Source organism: Coptis chinensis, chromosome 3 (assembly GCF_015680905.1).
Source record: "Coptis chinensis isolate HL-2020 chromosome 3, ASM1568090v1, whole genome shotgun sequence".
NCBI lineage: Eukaryota > Viridiplantae > Streptophyta > Magnoliopsida > Ranunculales > Ranunculaceae > Coptis > Coptis chinensis.
The window spans coordinates 117,809,130-117,823,759 of record NC_141458.1 but is presented as its reverse complement, the minus strand read 5'-3'; the positions used below and the strand labels follow the sequence as shown (position 1 = coordinate 117,823,759).

The following is a 14,630-nucleotide window of genomic DNA, read 5'->3' as shown; positions in this document are numbered from 1 at the left end:
AGTAAAAGTATAAATCCACTCAAAATCATTTCATGGTGTAAATCGTAAAGTTATCCAATGTATTTGCTGGTGAATTTGGTAATGGGATCACTTTTTTTTTGGGGTAATTTCTCAATTAGATCATGATAATATCAATTCTTTTTCAATTAGACCACAAATTGTTACTCGGCGCATTTTGTCAGTAACTAGTGGAGTAATGTCAGCAATTTTGTGCACTGAGTTGCTGACAATATTCGAATTGGGAACACATTGACATTATCATGGTTGAATAAGAAATTTATTATTTTTTTTTCTATTTCTTTTGTTTTGCAAATGACCAACTCATCCGACGACGTCCATCCACATACTTTAATGTCAGGAACAAAATACGTCATCCAAAAAGCTGACGTTCTTTTTTTTTTTTCCTGAAGTGATTTATGTCTCAAAAACTAAGATATAGACGAACCAAAAGATCATATAATCTACGTTCATCAATGGACTTTTCAATGTGTCGGCTATCCAATTTGATCTTCTGCGAGTGAAGACATGATGGTGGAGACCACCGATATAATTAGATTAACCGACTTATTTTAGTTCCAAATATAAATACAGTAATTGTCAATCAAGGATGAAGCACGAAAGCAGGAGGAACTGAAGGGAGAATGCACATTTTATTGATGTTGACAAAGACGTTTTAAAACAAACTGTAAGGTGGAAGTCCCTCCAGCTGTAGTGCTGTACCTTAAACCATCAGCTCACAAAACATTTCTCATATTTGTTCTTCAGAGAGTGAAAACATCAAACTTAAAATTTGGCAATATGACAAGATTTTCATCCCAAAAAAATAAAAATCGGGAAAGCTTCAAATCTGCTGAGCAGAACAAAAGCTTCGCTAATAGAATCGAGTAAAACATCACTTAATATTCACATGATTAGAAGAAGAAAAACATCATGAAATTTTAAGTTTCATGCAACCCTGTAGATAATATCGACCCAGGTGCTGCTACTGCAAGAGTTGTCGTTGAAGATGAAGCTTACTAAAATTTCAATGAGACAAATTTCTGTAGATTTTTGTGTGGGAAATCCATGGGAGAACACTTGTTGCAGCACTTCTTCAGTCAGCCACCTACATATTTTGTACAAATTTGCAATGCTACAAGCAGCTCTTGAAATTTTTTCACTTCTATGTCTTGTCCTTTTCTGTTCTATGAAATACAGTTTTCTACTGAAAATAAATAAATCAAGAATAGTATATATATATTTTTTGGATAATCAAATCAAGAATAGTATAGAGATATCAAGTAAATGTTTTATCAAGGGCTAGATCACAAAGTTGAATCCAAAAAGGACAACAGGTGGTGGTTATTTGTTGGAAACTGACAACAGGAGCTACAATGCTAAGCTGGGTATAGATGGCATACAAATGCCACCACTAGATGTGCCAGGGTTTCATAGGAAATAAAACCAGTTATTTTGGCAGAAGTGCACCGAGTGAAAATTATCAAATAGAACGCGTTAACAAATTTAGACCTGTAAGGGAAGAGTAAAGAAGCCTGCAGACGGCACTACAACACACAAACGCTATGTCTTTTTCCATTTGTCAACATCACTAGCTAGCAAACTAACTTCTTTCTACTTATTGCAGGTGTTCCTATCTCTTGGTTTTGTTAGTTTTACCAATATACAATAACTCACAGAAAGACAAATGAACAGCAGGACATTATTCACTAAAGACGTGAACTTTCTCTCATTCTGATGTGTTCAAGGACTAGGCGTATACACCAGTTTAACATTATGTAGGTCAGTAGGTGGGAGAATAAGGATGTAACGTGTTTGTTGATCCTAGCCGAAGAAGCACGTTCATTTGCTTCATCAGGGGGAAAAAAAAATCTAGTGAGTGTAAATGGTATGTTCCCCCCACTAATCTAATGAATTGTAAATGATAAGCAAAAATGTATGAGTTTGGCAGGTATGAAAACTAAGAATGTGAAGAAAGCAACAAGCCAACAAGCTCAATTTAGAAAATTTTCCCCATTTTAGTTTAGTAAACTCACATAAGGATACCCCATTCTCATAGTGATAGCAGTTGACAAAACTAATATCCCAATTTCTTTTTTTAATAAGCATCCCAATTTCTTCTGATCTTCAAGTCCAACCATTCCATGATTCAACGCGGCTTAGACTGAAGTTCTGCAAAAGGTCACAGTGATGCATAAGTTTCGATAAAGACGAGTATAGGAGAATGAGAAATGCTTGTATTTACCTACAAGTGCCAGTAAACAAACCTTTTATTTTATTTTATTTTTATTTGCAAAAGAGTAATGTTGTATTAATGCCAGAAGAAACTAACAAAGTATGAGGAAGAAGAAAAGTGGGGAATGTGCTTCTCTCTCTTAACCACTGGGAATCCCAACTGTGCTGCACTCCCAGCGTCAAATTTAAAGATCACATCTCCCATTAGAAAATAGACTGCAGTTAAAATGACATACTTTTTAGACAGTGAAAAGAAAGGTTATATGACATATTTTTCAATTTTAGTTCAATTCTTTTCTTAAATTTATTTTTCTACATGTGACGTGCCTTGACTTCCCATTTTTTATGTAGTTTTGGAAATAATTTTCAATCATAATTCACAAATATGGCCCCCTTTCTTGTTCACTTGGTCGTACTTTTGAAGTCTGAGCAGAAGTCCCAAGTCCCAGTTTCCACTCTTCAAGTTATCGAAGAAAAAAAAGTCTCCATTCTTCAAACAAATGTGAGTACCATATCTATCCAATAAAGACAGGACATCTGTATAGTACTTACACGATTGAACTCCCACCGTGTTTGCTTAAACCGTAGAAATCTCCTATCAGCTGCCTCCAAACTAACTTTGCTTGTCTTGATCCATCAGAACATTTGCTTTTTTCAAGCAAATGAGATCCTGATATATGTATTTTGATAAATTCAAAAGGGGCACGATCATTATTCACAAAGGTGCTCAAATAGTTGGTTAAATGCACAGGCTGTCATTCTCTGTTTTTTTAACGTAATTTGCAGCTTCAGTGACTTTCTGGTAACCTGCCGAAAAACAGTAAAACAGGCACATATCATTTCAAACACCTTATTAGAATTACACTCTGTAAGCAGCAAGTCAAAGTGAATCAACAAAGATGATATGAATGTTCTGTTCGATTTCTGAACTTTAAACGAAAACCAAGGGAAAGGACATTTTGAAGGATTTCTGACAGGATGCATCAACTACTTCAGTAATCGAATGATTTACCTCCATGGGAACTCGCTCGTATCTATTCCAGCTTGATGAAGTTCGTCAACATACTGCAATGCTTCCCGGCATTCTTCCCGATCATCTAAGAATTCTTTCTTGTCACCTTCCAGCTGAAATGATTCATGACCTCTGCCCGCAACAACCTGCAGCACATGTGATCCCGCCAGTGATCGATGCTATTTCAACATAAAATAAGAGAATATAGCCGTCCCTTTTATCTTACCAGTAACATGCTAAGTCTTTTCTAGACACTTACTATTTATTTCAGTCTCCAATTCATATACTCCAAGTCGGTTGTAAACCTTGAACAGAAAAGAGTGGCCACAGGTTCAACAACTTACCACCATGTCACCTTCCTCGCCCATGGCGACCGCAGCCCGCACAGCTACTCGTCTGATGTCATGTAAAAAGAGCCTATGACCATTTGGAAGAGGTGGGTAATAATCATTCTCACCATGTTTTAAGTAATCCTGCATGGTCCATCCAACACCAGCCAGCATGTCATCCAAGATATCCACTAGTAGAGACAGAGATTCCAAACATTAGTCTCGGTATTATCTAAATTAGTTATATCGAGATACTTGTCCTTTTTGAAGACTCTAACATAAATAAATAAGTAAAGACCAAAGGTTGAAAACACTTAAATCAACCATAGTCGACCCAAGGCCATTCATCAACAATTCAACATAGCTATTTAATAAATTTGCAAAGAATTATTCATCTAGGGAATTAATTAATTCTAGCTCTTGAGATGGCAAATATAGGTCAGTTCAACTATGGTGGGTATCATACCGAAGTCAAAACCTGGACTTACATGGATCTTCTGTCCTTGGATTATCCGATGTCAACATAGTCACATCACTTTTGTCCGTTGCAATCTTCGCCATCATCGGTCTTTTACCTCTGTCTCTATCTCCACCACAACCAATGACTTCAATGAAAGCACAAAATAGTCAATCAGCCAAGTAAAGAATACAAAGTTCCAAAACCATCCACACATAATTTTGATCATGTCACTCAGAGAGCTTCATTAACAACGCGTACGACCATATGATATTCTCGCATCATCTTATGTGCTGATATCATTACAGATGTTGTCAAAGAGAAAAACAGTTACTGATTTAAGTAGTTTACTTTACTTATTTAAGGTATATAACCTTCTGCTACTTTGAAGGTGTTATTGATACAAACAGTGAACACAGAAAAACCGTAATACACTAAATCCTTCACAGGAACAAACGCTTGAATATGCAAAAAGACAATTTCTACTTAGTCTAGAATTTGATTCAAAACGGAGTCTAGTTAATATAGACTGTTCGACCTAAAGGACGGGTGGATATGGACTACGAAAGTCTGCTATGAGTTGATATGGTCTACTAATTAACTCTAGATCTAATCCCAACAACACACTGCAATTTCCATAAAAGTTGGATATGGACAAATGACGACTCAAATATATTGTTTACCTAGCAAAAACCTGTCTGTCTTTTAGTTTCAGAACATTGCTAGCTGTGACCAATTAATTCGGAGAAAATGAAATGAAAGGAACCAGCTTACCAGTAATGATTCTCCGTGGGCTCAACTCCCTCACTGTGTCAAGTAGTCTAGACAAAGCATCGGGAGTATGTGCATAGTCTACAATTACTCCAAATGCCTGCTCTTCATCTATCAATTCACACCTTCCTGGAACTGAATCGACCTCCTCAATACCTCGAACAATGCCTTCCAATGGTGCTCCCACAGCAATTCCAACTGCTACAGCAGCAAGGATATTGTAGATATTGTGCCTCCCAAGCAACCCTGAAGATATCTCTAATATGCCTTGAGGAGTATTAACCAATACCTGGGTCTCAAATAGAGAAAGCTCAAACTTTAGTGGGTGAACATCTGCACTCTTATTCTCCATTGCAAAGGTCACAACAGGCACATCTGGATTCCCTTGGGCGATGAAGAAAGGGGCATGTGGATCATCGATATTAACTACTTTCCGGTGACGGTCAGGGTCCACCATTCTTGCGAAGAGCTTCCCTTTTGCATCCCTGTACTCCTCCTCAGATGCATGAAAATCCATGTGGTCCCTTGTCAAATTTGTGAACACTGCAATATCAAAGTCAACTTCATCACACCTCCCAAGTGCAAGCCCATGTGAAGAAGCCTCCATGACAACTGCATCGGTTCCATTATGAAGCATCTTGGCCATCAAATTCTGAACCAGAACCGAATCAGGGGTCGTATTTGGTGAATCCAACTTGTTATCCCCATGTACATAGTAAGCAACAGTACTCAACATCCCAGTTCTCAACGCCATTGCCTCATACATTCCTTTAATCAAGTACGCAGTAGTTGTTTTCCCATTTGTGCCAGTGATACCAATCACAGACATACTCTTTGACGGGTTACGATAAAAAGACGCAGCCAATGCAGGAAGTACTGAATTAGTATCTTCCACAATGACCAACGCCTTACACCCTAAAGTCTCATCTATATTAATCTCTTTACTAGCCACAACGGCAACCGCCCCTCTCTTATCCGCTTCAGTCAAATACAAATGCCCATCGGTCTTCATCCCAACACAACAAACAAACAAATCTCCCACACTAACCTCTCTGGAATCATGTTGGATTCCTGTAATCTCAACCTCTAAATTACCATACACAGATACGGGCACAACTCTACTCTCATCCAATAGTTCAGCTAATGTCATTTTAAACTTGGGTTCGACTATCCTAGGTTTCGTCTTACCATAACTATCTAAATCAAGATCAAATGGAATCAAAGAAGACGAATTACTGAAACCACTCACCTCCTCCTCCTCACCAACATTGGGCTCGTCACCAGGCACCACTGTAAGTCCCTGAAGTTGTTGAATCTCCTCCAAATCCCCTTCTTCCCCGGGCGACAACTCCTCGATTTCAGGAACCACCTTTTCCTTCTTCGGGTTGGGCTTTAAAAGACCTTTCTTAACAAACTCTTTACGTTTCAAAGCAATGGCTTTATCTATCTCCCCAAATAAATCATCCCCAGTATCTTCATTCCCGTCTTCGGGATTATCCGGCGCGTCTTCGACATCTTGAATAGCAGATAGAAATGTGGACTGGTCTTTCTTGAACTGGTCTTCTTGGATTTTACGAGCACGTGCAGCTTGGCGTTGGATTTGTTGGAATTTGGATACTCCATGACCTGAATCTTCTGGGGCTTCTGGTGGGTCATCATCAGCTGGGGATGGGTAGAATTTTCCATCTGGGCCTACTGCTGTGGGAGTTTTGATAGGAATTTGGTGACGTGTGAGGGAGAGAGGTTTGAAGTTTGAGAAGAGGAAATGGGTTTTTGTTGGGAGACGTGAAGGAGAGAAGGTTGGAAGAGTGGGAGAAGTTAGAGCCATTTTCTTCTTCAGGAGTAGTTCAGTGACAAGAGAGTGTTGTTGATATGTTGGAGAGAGAGGGTTCTGAATTTCTGATGGGGTTTAAAGATACCGAGATATGTCTTTGGTATATATCAACACTCTTATTATTTATTTTTATTTTTTCCATAAATTTGCCATACCATATACTAACCTTAAAAGCCATAAAGGAACGAAGTTTCTATCCGCCGTACACATTGGCAGAGCTGACATGGGTAGTTTGTGGATTGCCAACTGAGCTAACTGGTGAGCATCAACATTTACAACCCGACTCAACCACCTAAACATTACAAACTCTAAATTACTTAAAAGTTTTGTGACAACAAAATGTAGTGCATTCAGACTCCATCTGCAGCCTCCCCCATTGAAAGACTGGATGATCTCTTCACAGTCCCCTTAGATCACATAGTTATATCTGCCCAGAGAGCAAGCCAACAAAACAGCTACTTCACTCGCCGCCATCTCTGCCTCTTCAGGGCCTTTAGCTTTGAACACCCTAACAATTGCTCCAACCAAATCTCCCTCATCATTCCAAGCCATACACACAGCACTAGCACAGCCAGTTTCCCTGTGGAAGGCAGCATCATATCTTATCAGAATGCTATTTCTAGGAATTACATGAAACAAGATATTTAAACCATTTATTTGAGGAAGATTAAAGGGAGGATTAAGAGGAGCTTCTCTGAAGGCTTTGCAGCAGCTTTCTGTGACAGCTAAACTCTTCCTCAGAAGCCTTGCCCTGCTAGGAATCTTATGCTTAAACTTTGCTTCATTTCTAGCTTCCCAAATATGGTAAAACAAAACACAGTTGTAGACTCCAACTTGTGTAATGTGTTCCTCTCTACTAGAGCACCACATCATAAACTTATCCAGCCACGACCTGATAGTATTGACACTATCCAGCTGTATATGAGTCCCAAGTTCTAATCCAAACTAAGCACTTCTAATCCAATCATATCCAAAAAAAAGATGTGTATATGATTCCATGGTACTCCAACAGAAAGGACATGCAAAGTCTCCATGCATATTCCTTTCCATAAGTAAGTCCCCCATGGGCAAAGCTCTTTTATAAACTTTCCAAATGAAAAGTTGTATATGAGCTGGGAGACTTGATTTCCACATTCTAGAGATGGTTCTTGGGTTGAAACTGGAGGACTGCCCTTCCCAACTCCTTTGGGTTAAAAACTTATAGGCAATCTTCACAGTGAAAGCCCATTTACCATCCCCAAACCACATCATCTTGTCTTTTTGAGCCCCCATTGGCCTCACCACCACCTCATGGATTTGTTGGCTGATTAAAGGTGGGAACAGATGATTCAGCTTTTCAATATCCCACCCAATGCCACTGGGAAGGAACAAATCAGCCACATGAGCACTCTCAAGTTTTGGGTGATAAAATCCCAGTTCTTGAAGGGTGATAGGCCTACCATCTTTGCAAAGCCAGGGGTCATGAAGTATTGAAGTGGTTAAACCATTTACAATAGCCCAAATAAGACCCCCACCCTATGAACCCCTTTCTAGAAGTAGGATGTTGTCCCAGGGGGTTTTAGCACATCCCCAATCCAGTTTTTACTGTAAATATTGGTGAATACTCTAGTCCACAAGGACTCTAAGTCAGTAGCAGCCTTCCAAGGTAACTTAGCAAACATGGCTATATTCATATCTCTAGCTTTACGAAACCCTAAACCTCCCACTTGTTTAGGTTTGCACAGCTGCCCCCACCCAATGGTGTGGACACTATTAGAATTATAGGAACCATTCCAGAAAAAATCTATGCAAGCTTTATCTATCTTGTCACAAGTAGAGACAGGAAGAAGGTAAGTAGAAATGGCATACATAGGGGTTGCCTGGGCTACAACTTGTATAAGGGTTGCTCTCCCTGCCCGGGATAACACCTTAGCTTTCCAACCCTTAATCTTGCCATGCACCTTGTCCACAGGATAATCAAAATTCTCATATTTTTTCCTAGACAACATGATAGGGACCCCCAGATATTTGTCCTTAGGATCAAACAATTTCATTTTCCAGAACCTTTTATGTTTAAACTTAACTCGAAATCTAACATTTCTACTAAAGAAAATGCTTGATTTGTCATAGTTAATCAGCTGACCAGAAACATCACAATACTCCTGTAGGATAGTCTTAAGATGGTTGTTATCCTCAGGAGTAGCTTTAGAAAAGATAATCAAATCATCTGCATACAGAAGATGAGTGATAGCAGGAGAGTTCCTCTTGATTTTGATCCCTTGGATCTCTCCCCTATCCTCAGCTTGTGCAAGCATCCTTGATAAGGCCTCAAAAACCAGAATAAAGAAATATGAGGATAAAGGATCCCCCTGTCTAAGACCCCTTTCAGGAATAATTTTTTCCATAGGGGATCTTTTTAGCAGAACCTTGAAAGAAACAGTTACAAGACATTGAAGAATCAAATTTCTCCAAGGTTCACTAAACCCTAGTTTATTAAAGATGTCATCAAGGAAGGACCACTCCACCCTATCATAGGCTTTTGCCATATCCATTTTTAAAGCCATCCATTTATTTTTATTTTTTATTATTTTTTATTTATTTATGGAAAGCCTCGCATGCCAGCCCAATGTTATCCCCTATACTCCTCCCCTTTATAAAGGCTCCTTGGAAAGGGGACACAATCTTGTTGATATGACATTTCAGCCTATTAGCCAGAATCTTTGAGATTATCTTGTAGCTGAAATTGCACAGGCTAATAGGTCTAAATTTGGACATGTGGTCAGGGTTAGACACTTTGGGGATCAAAGCTATAAAGGTTTCATTGAAACTAGGATTCAACTTACCATAAACAAAAAAAATCTTGAACAAAAGCTATTATACACTCTCCTATAATATCCCAGAAGTCATGGTAAAAAACTCCTTGAAACCCGTCAGGCCTAGGAGCCTTGAGTTTCCTAAACTTTTTCACCACTTGCCATATGTCATTAGCAGATGGGATAGCAATGAGCATCTCATTCTCTCTATCAGTGATAACAGGAGTAAAGAGATCCAAAATATTGTTGTTGCCTCAGGGCAATCAGAAGGAAAGATATTAGCAAAGTAATCATTTACAGCCTTACCCACATCAATTCTGCAAATTTGTCAGTTACCATCATTGTCTTTAATGCTTTCAATCCTATTTTTTTCTCCTCTTGTATATAGTAGAGAGATGGAAAAATCTAGTATTTTTCCCTCCATCCTTGATCCAGTGGTTTGTGGATTTCTGTTTCCAAAAGGATTCTTCCTTCACATACCACTCAAGCAAGGTGGCTTTGAGAGCCTTGACTTTATAGTGGTTCCCAACAGTGAACGACTTAGTTAAAACATTTTTCAGCTTTCTTTGTGTTTTCTTGATATTTTGAAAAATATTTCCAAAGACATTCTTATTCTAGTATGACAGATTGTCTTTGGTAGCATGCAATCTATTGAGCATATTTTTATCAGGCATATCATGCATAATAGATTTCTAGGCCTCATCAATACAAGGTTTACAAGAGATATCTGATAACCACATACTAAAGAAACAAAATGGTTTTAAGCATCGATCCTCGTGATTTGTGAGAGAAATATGTAAAGCCAAGTGATCAGAAGAAGCATTTGCTACATTTATCACAATTGCATGAGGGAAACAGGTCAGCCATAGCACGATCTAATCTCTCAAGTACATTAGCACCTGAGGTTCTATTGTTATTCCAAGTGAATTTTGGTCCTTTGAAACCCAAATCTACTAACCCCAGATCATTTATAAAACTATTAAACTCCAGCATGTACTTGGTTAGCTGCTACTCCCCAACTTTCTCATTCAAACAGGAAATAGCATTAAAATCCCCAAAAAGGCACCAAGGACCAGGTACCAAAGGAGCTATGTCCCTTAGTTCAGTCCAGACCCTTCCTCTATGGCAAGGAACAGGGTCCCCATACACAAAGGAGAAAAAAAATGAAACTTTGTTGTAATAATTCGAAATTTTACCTGTTATCTGATTCTTAGTAGCCCCAAGAACTTCCAGGTCCACTCCATCTTTCCACATGATGGCCAAACCACCACTCAAGCCTTTATCAGTAACACAAAAGCAACCACCCAGTTTTAATAGCTTGCTAACCATCTTTATACGTCTCCTATCTACCTTTGTTTCAGACAAGCACACTACATCCACTCCCAACACCCCCATCTAGTCCTTTATATGTTGAATCGTCGTGGTGGAGCCAATACCCCGACAATTCCAGGCGTAGATCATCATTGAGGTGAAGGTGACTGTGTAGGGACAGTCACCGCGAACCCTTTTGAAGCATTTGCATGATGTGCACTTTTCTGATTTGTACTGGTAGAACCACTCGAAATGGACATATCCATGGTCCTATCTTTTGACCTAGTATAGTGTTCCCAGATGCTCTCCTCACTATGTTCTAGAGCTGGAGCAGATCCTTGACCTTGACCACTTGTTCTCCTTCCCATAGTCTTTCGCATAGCTGAGTCATCAGTTGCCAAAGGTAGGGGCTGTGATACACTATCATCCGAATCATACGGCTCCCCCTCTTGCTGATATGGAATCATCCTTGTATCCTGGTTCCCATGATTTTCATTGGATTCACTTGAGAGAGATATGATGTGGGCATTCCTTGGGATAAGACTTTTCCCTTTTCCTTGCTGTCTCATTTCCTCAGCCACAATCTTAGCCTTCTTTGATCTGGTGATAGCATTCCTCACCCCTCTACCCAACATCTCCTCCTACTTCTTTGCTTTTTCAGCCATGTTGAGACTCAAAGGTGAGATTTTTCTTTTGTTGTTTGTATCTGGGCTGGAGGGGTTGAAGTTAGGATCTTGTGGAAATGAAGTGCAACAGCGGGTAGATCTGCCCTTTTTTTTTTCTAACAAATCTTGGATATTTGTATTTCTCAACTACATAGGGTCGAAATATTGATGATTCTGAAATCTTGTTGAAATCAAAATATGACATGGGCCGGAATATTGTCAAATTCAATTTTATAAATTTTTGAAATTTCGAACTATGCCCCTAGCTCAAAGTTTACTCTCTGTGGCCAACTTTAATGTATTAGTATATTGCAATGGCAGTGGTGGTTTGAAGAAGATTAATTGGTGCGTGGAGGAGGAGAACTAAACGTGGAGGAGGAGAACTAGGAGGTTTGTGGAAGTTAGGAAGAAGAGGCTTTGGTTTTGGTTTTTTTCTTTGGGGATTATACAAACAGGCATAAACCAAGTTGTATTTAGCTTGGCTTTCAAAATCCGTTGGAAAATGGGAAATATATGGCTACGGAAGCTTTGTTCTGTGAGAACTCCTCTGTGGCGGAAACTTTATGCCATGGGAATCCAGAAGCTTTGATAGGTGGCGACAAGAGATTTCCGTGGGAACCCTTCTGTGGTGGATACTCACTACCATGGGAATCCAGAAACTTTGATGGGTACTTCAATACCTTGCAATATATCGCGGGCATATAAAAAATTGTCAAAACTTTCGGCCAATTTATTTTTCCACCCATTCGATCATTTGTACCCACTAGGGGTGGGCAATGGGCCGGGTCGGGCTAGCCCGGCCCTAAACATTTAAAGCCCTTCAAATATTAGGGTCAGGTCGGCCCGGCCCTAAAGTCAGCATAGGGTCGGGTTGGGCCGGGTCACAAGTCTAAACCTCAAGCCCTTACCCTACCCTAAGCCCTCTTTAAAGGCTTTAGGCTTTAGGGCTATATATTTTCTTTTTTTTACTACATGGGTTTAAAACTCATTTATATTACAAAATGTACAATAATCTACAAACTCAAAGTCCAACCAATCTAGTAATAATCTGTATAAGTCCAAAATTTAAAATGCACATCCACAATCTAATAAACTCAAGTACATCGAGAGTTCGGAATTTGTTCTTCCTTGTACTCAAACCTCACTAAAATTACATTTTAAATTGAAATACATAGACAAATAATTATATTATCATTTTAAAGGAAGAAGTAATAGATATAAAGAAGAAACATAATAGTTTTGGTTAAGGGTCATGGAAGTTGTTAAACTATTTGTAATATTATAAATTATTTCTATAATAGATTCAAACAAATATAATATTACCTTTCTTCTAATTTAAAAGTGATTCAAGCTTTGTATATGAAAATAAAAATATTGGCTTTTGAACAAGTGATAGAGAAAGGTTTGAGATTACAAATGTCATTTTTTCGACAAAGGTTGTTTTTGGTTTCTATGTTACAAAATGTCCGCTCAGATTTTGCTTTAATGGTGTGGAAGGAAATCTTTAGTTTTAGACTTGGCTTGGATGTGAATAAAAATATAATTTATAAGAAATAAGTGAGAAAAGAAATTGAGAATAATAAGTTATGGACTTTGACTTGATGATCAAAGGAATAAAGTCTTATTTTTTATTAAGGCTAGTGCTCATTGTTCTTCATGGGTACATTAAGTTGACAAGTTTTTGTTATACAAGACAATTTATTGGAAGTACCCTTGGGTGTAAGTGATAAATTACAAAGGACAATGTTATTTTAATTGAAAATATTTAACAAAGAGTTGGACAATTATGGTATGTGTATTTATAGTGAAAGTGTGAAACCAGGGCGGTTAGGGCTTGGTTAGGGTCGGGCTAATGAATTTTGAATTAGGATCGGGCCTATGTTTTAGAATCTTAGCCCTAGCCCTGCCCTAGAAGGCATTAGGGCCGGCCCTAAACTCTGTGAGGGCTTTAGTTGTGAGGGCTTTATAGGGCTTAGGGTCGGGTCGGTCAGGGCCGGGTTAGGGTCGTTAGGGCCAAATTCCCACCCCTAATACCCACTATATAAGAGATTATAAAGAGAGAGTGTATAATTTTTTTCTAGGGTTTTTAAAGAGTGCGAAAGAGAGAAAACTTGTGAGATTCATTATTTGTGAGTGATTGAGAGTTTATTGTTGTGCACAATCAAAACAACTCATCTTGCAACTTTCTTCTTCTACTAGTGGAACCATCGATCTCACCGTGTGGACGTAGGTATCTCGCCGAACTACCTTAAATCCTTGTGGTGTGGTGTGTGTTATTTACTTCGTCTCTTTACTTGTTTGTGTTTTCCTAGTTGATATTGTTATTTGGATTATGTTTGAGTTGTTGTTGGACCGCTCATGCGTGGATTGTTGGGTCAACTTACAAGTTTGAATCATAAACATGCAGTTAAAAGTGGCATACTGGGGATCCCATGTCGAAATGATAGTGTATCGGGCACATGAAGTGGTCAACTAAGCCATACACAAGTCAAGGTGCGGTCAACATGGTCAAGACACGGATATTTTACTCGAAAATGAAAAAATAGAGCAAAATAATGTTAAAAAATTTTTTTTTTTTCGATTCTTGTGTTGTTAAGACTTATGACATGCTTTTAAAGTTTTATTAAGAAATATATAACTTAATTTGGTTGTTTATCTTAAATAGTTTTGAAATTATATATTATGATACATTTAAATTAGTTTATAATATTTAATTTTTATATAATAAAAATACAATTATTACTTAATTTCCGCATCCTACTTTAAATTTTATGAGATATAACTGAGTCGCCGCATCAATGTCCTCGCCAGTGTGTGTCTGTGCAACATAGATAAGAACTCATTCTGTATTTGAGCACAAATATTGCTATGTGGTACATACAAACATACATTTGCATGTATATGCGTGTAGAACTAAAGTTGATAGTTTGTAGTAGCGTGTAGTGGCTGATGCGCATGCTGTTAATTAGTGTCGTGGTAGTAAGAATAATTTTCTAAAATATTCATTGTTTTATTAGTCTACGAATAAGCTTTTTACATGGAATGATGTTATTCTATTTAGAGAGATCTAATTGAAAGCCATGTTTTTTTTTGTTTAATATGTATGTCTGTCTTAACAAAATTGAAATTATATAGTGAAAAGAAAAAACAATTGAAATTTGGGAATCTTGCATTATGCAATTTATGATTTTATTGGACATTAAATTTTATGTAGAACCGTTTCGGGC

At 38.2% G+C, this 14,630-nt stretch overlaps 1 protein-coding gene across 7 annotated transcripts; it reads right to left on the bottom strand.

The window, feature by feature from the left end:
• Positions 1-816: 816 nt before the first annotated feature.
• On the bottom strand, positions 817-6,719 carry MURE (ALBINO OR PALE-GREEN 13). 7 transcript variants are annotated; one of them, XM_086596626.1, is made up of 8 exons: positions 4,805-6,719; positions 4,062-4,178; positions 3,589-3,717; positions 3,245-3,390; positions 2,785-3,039; positions 2,330-2,448; positions 2,034-2,169; positions 817-1,204 (listed from the first exon to the last, which is right to left on the bottom strand). In XM_086596626.1, coding segments are annotated over exons 1-3 (1,944 nt in total). In that variant the 5' UTR covers positions 6,630-6,719; the 3' UTR covers positions 817-1,204; positions 2,034-2,169; positions 2,330-2,448; positions 2,785-3,039; positions 3,245-3,390; positions 3,589-3,715. The 7 variants fall into 7 exon arrangements, with proteins under 7 accessions (XP_086452752.1, XP_086452747.1, XP_086452751.1 ...); XM_086596621.1 differs by lacking the exon at positions 2,330-2,448 and having other exon boundaries at positions 3,589-3,764; positions 4,805-6,717; XM_086596625.1 differs by lacking the exon at positions 817-1,204 and having other exon boundaries at positions 1,972-2,169.
• Positions 6,720-14,630: the final 7,911 nt, after the last annotated feature.

Excerpts from the sequence above, each read along its gene's own strand:
- MURE (XM_086596621.1), bottom strand. The coding sequence starts at position 6,629 with ATGGCTCTAACTTCTCCCACTCTTCCAACCTTCTCTCCTTCACGTCTC. Across the intron at positions 4,179-4,804 it reads CCCACGGAGAATCATTACTG|TCATTGGTTGTGGTGGAGAT; the intron begins GTAAGCTGGTTC and ends CTTTCATTGAAG. Across the intron at positions 3,391-3,588 it reads GCGAGGAAGGTGACATGGTG|GTTGTTGCGGGCAGAGGTCA; the intron begins GTAAGTTGTTGA and ends CATGTGCTGCAG.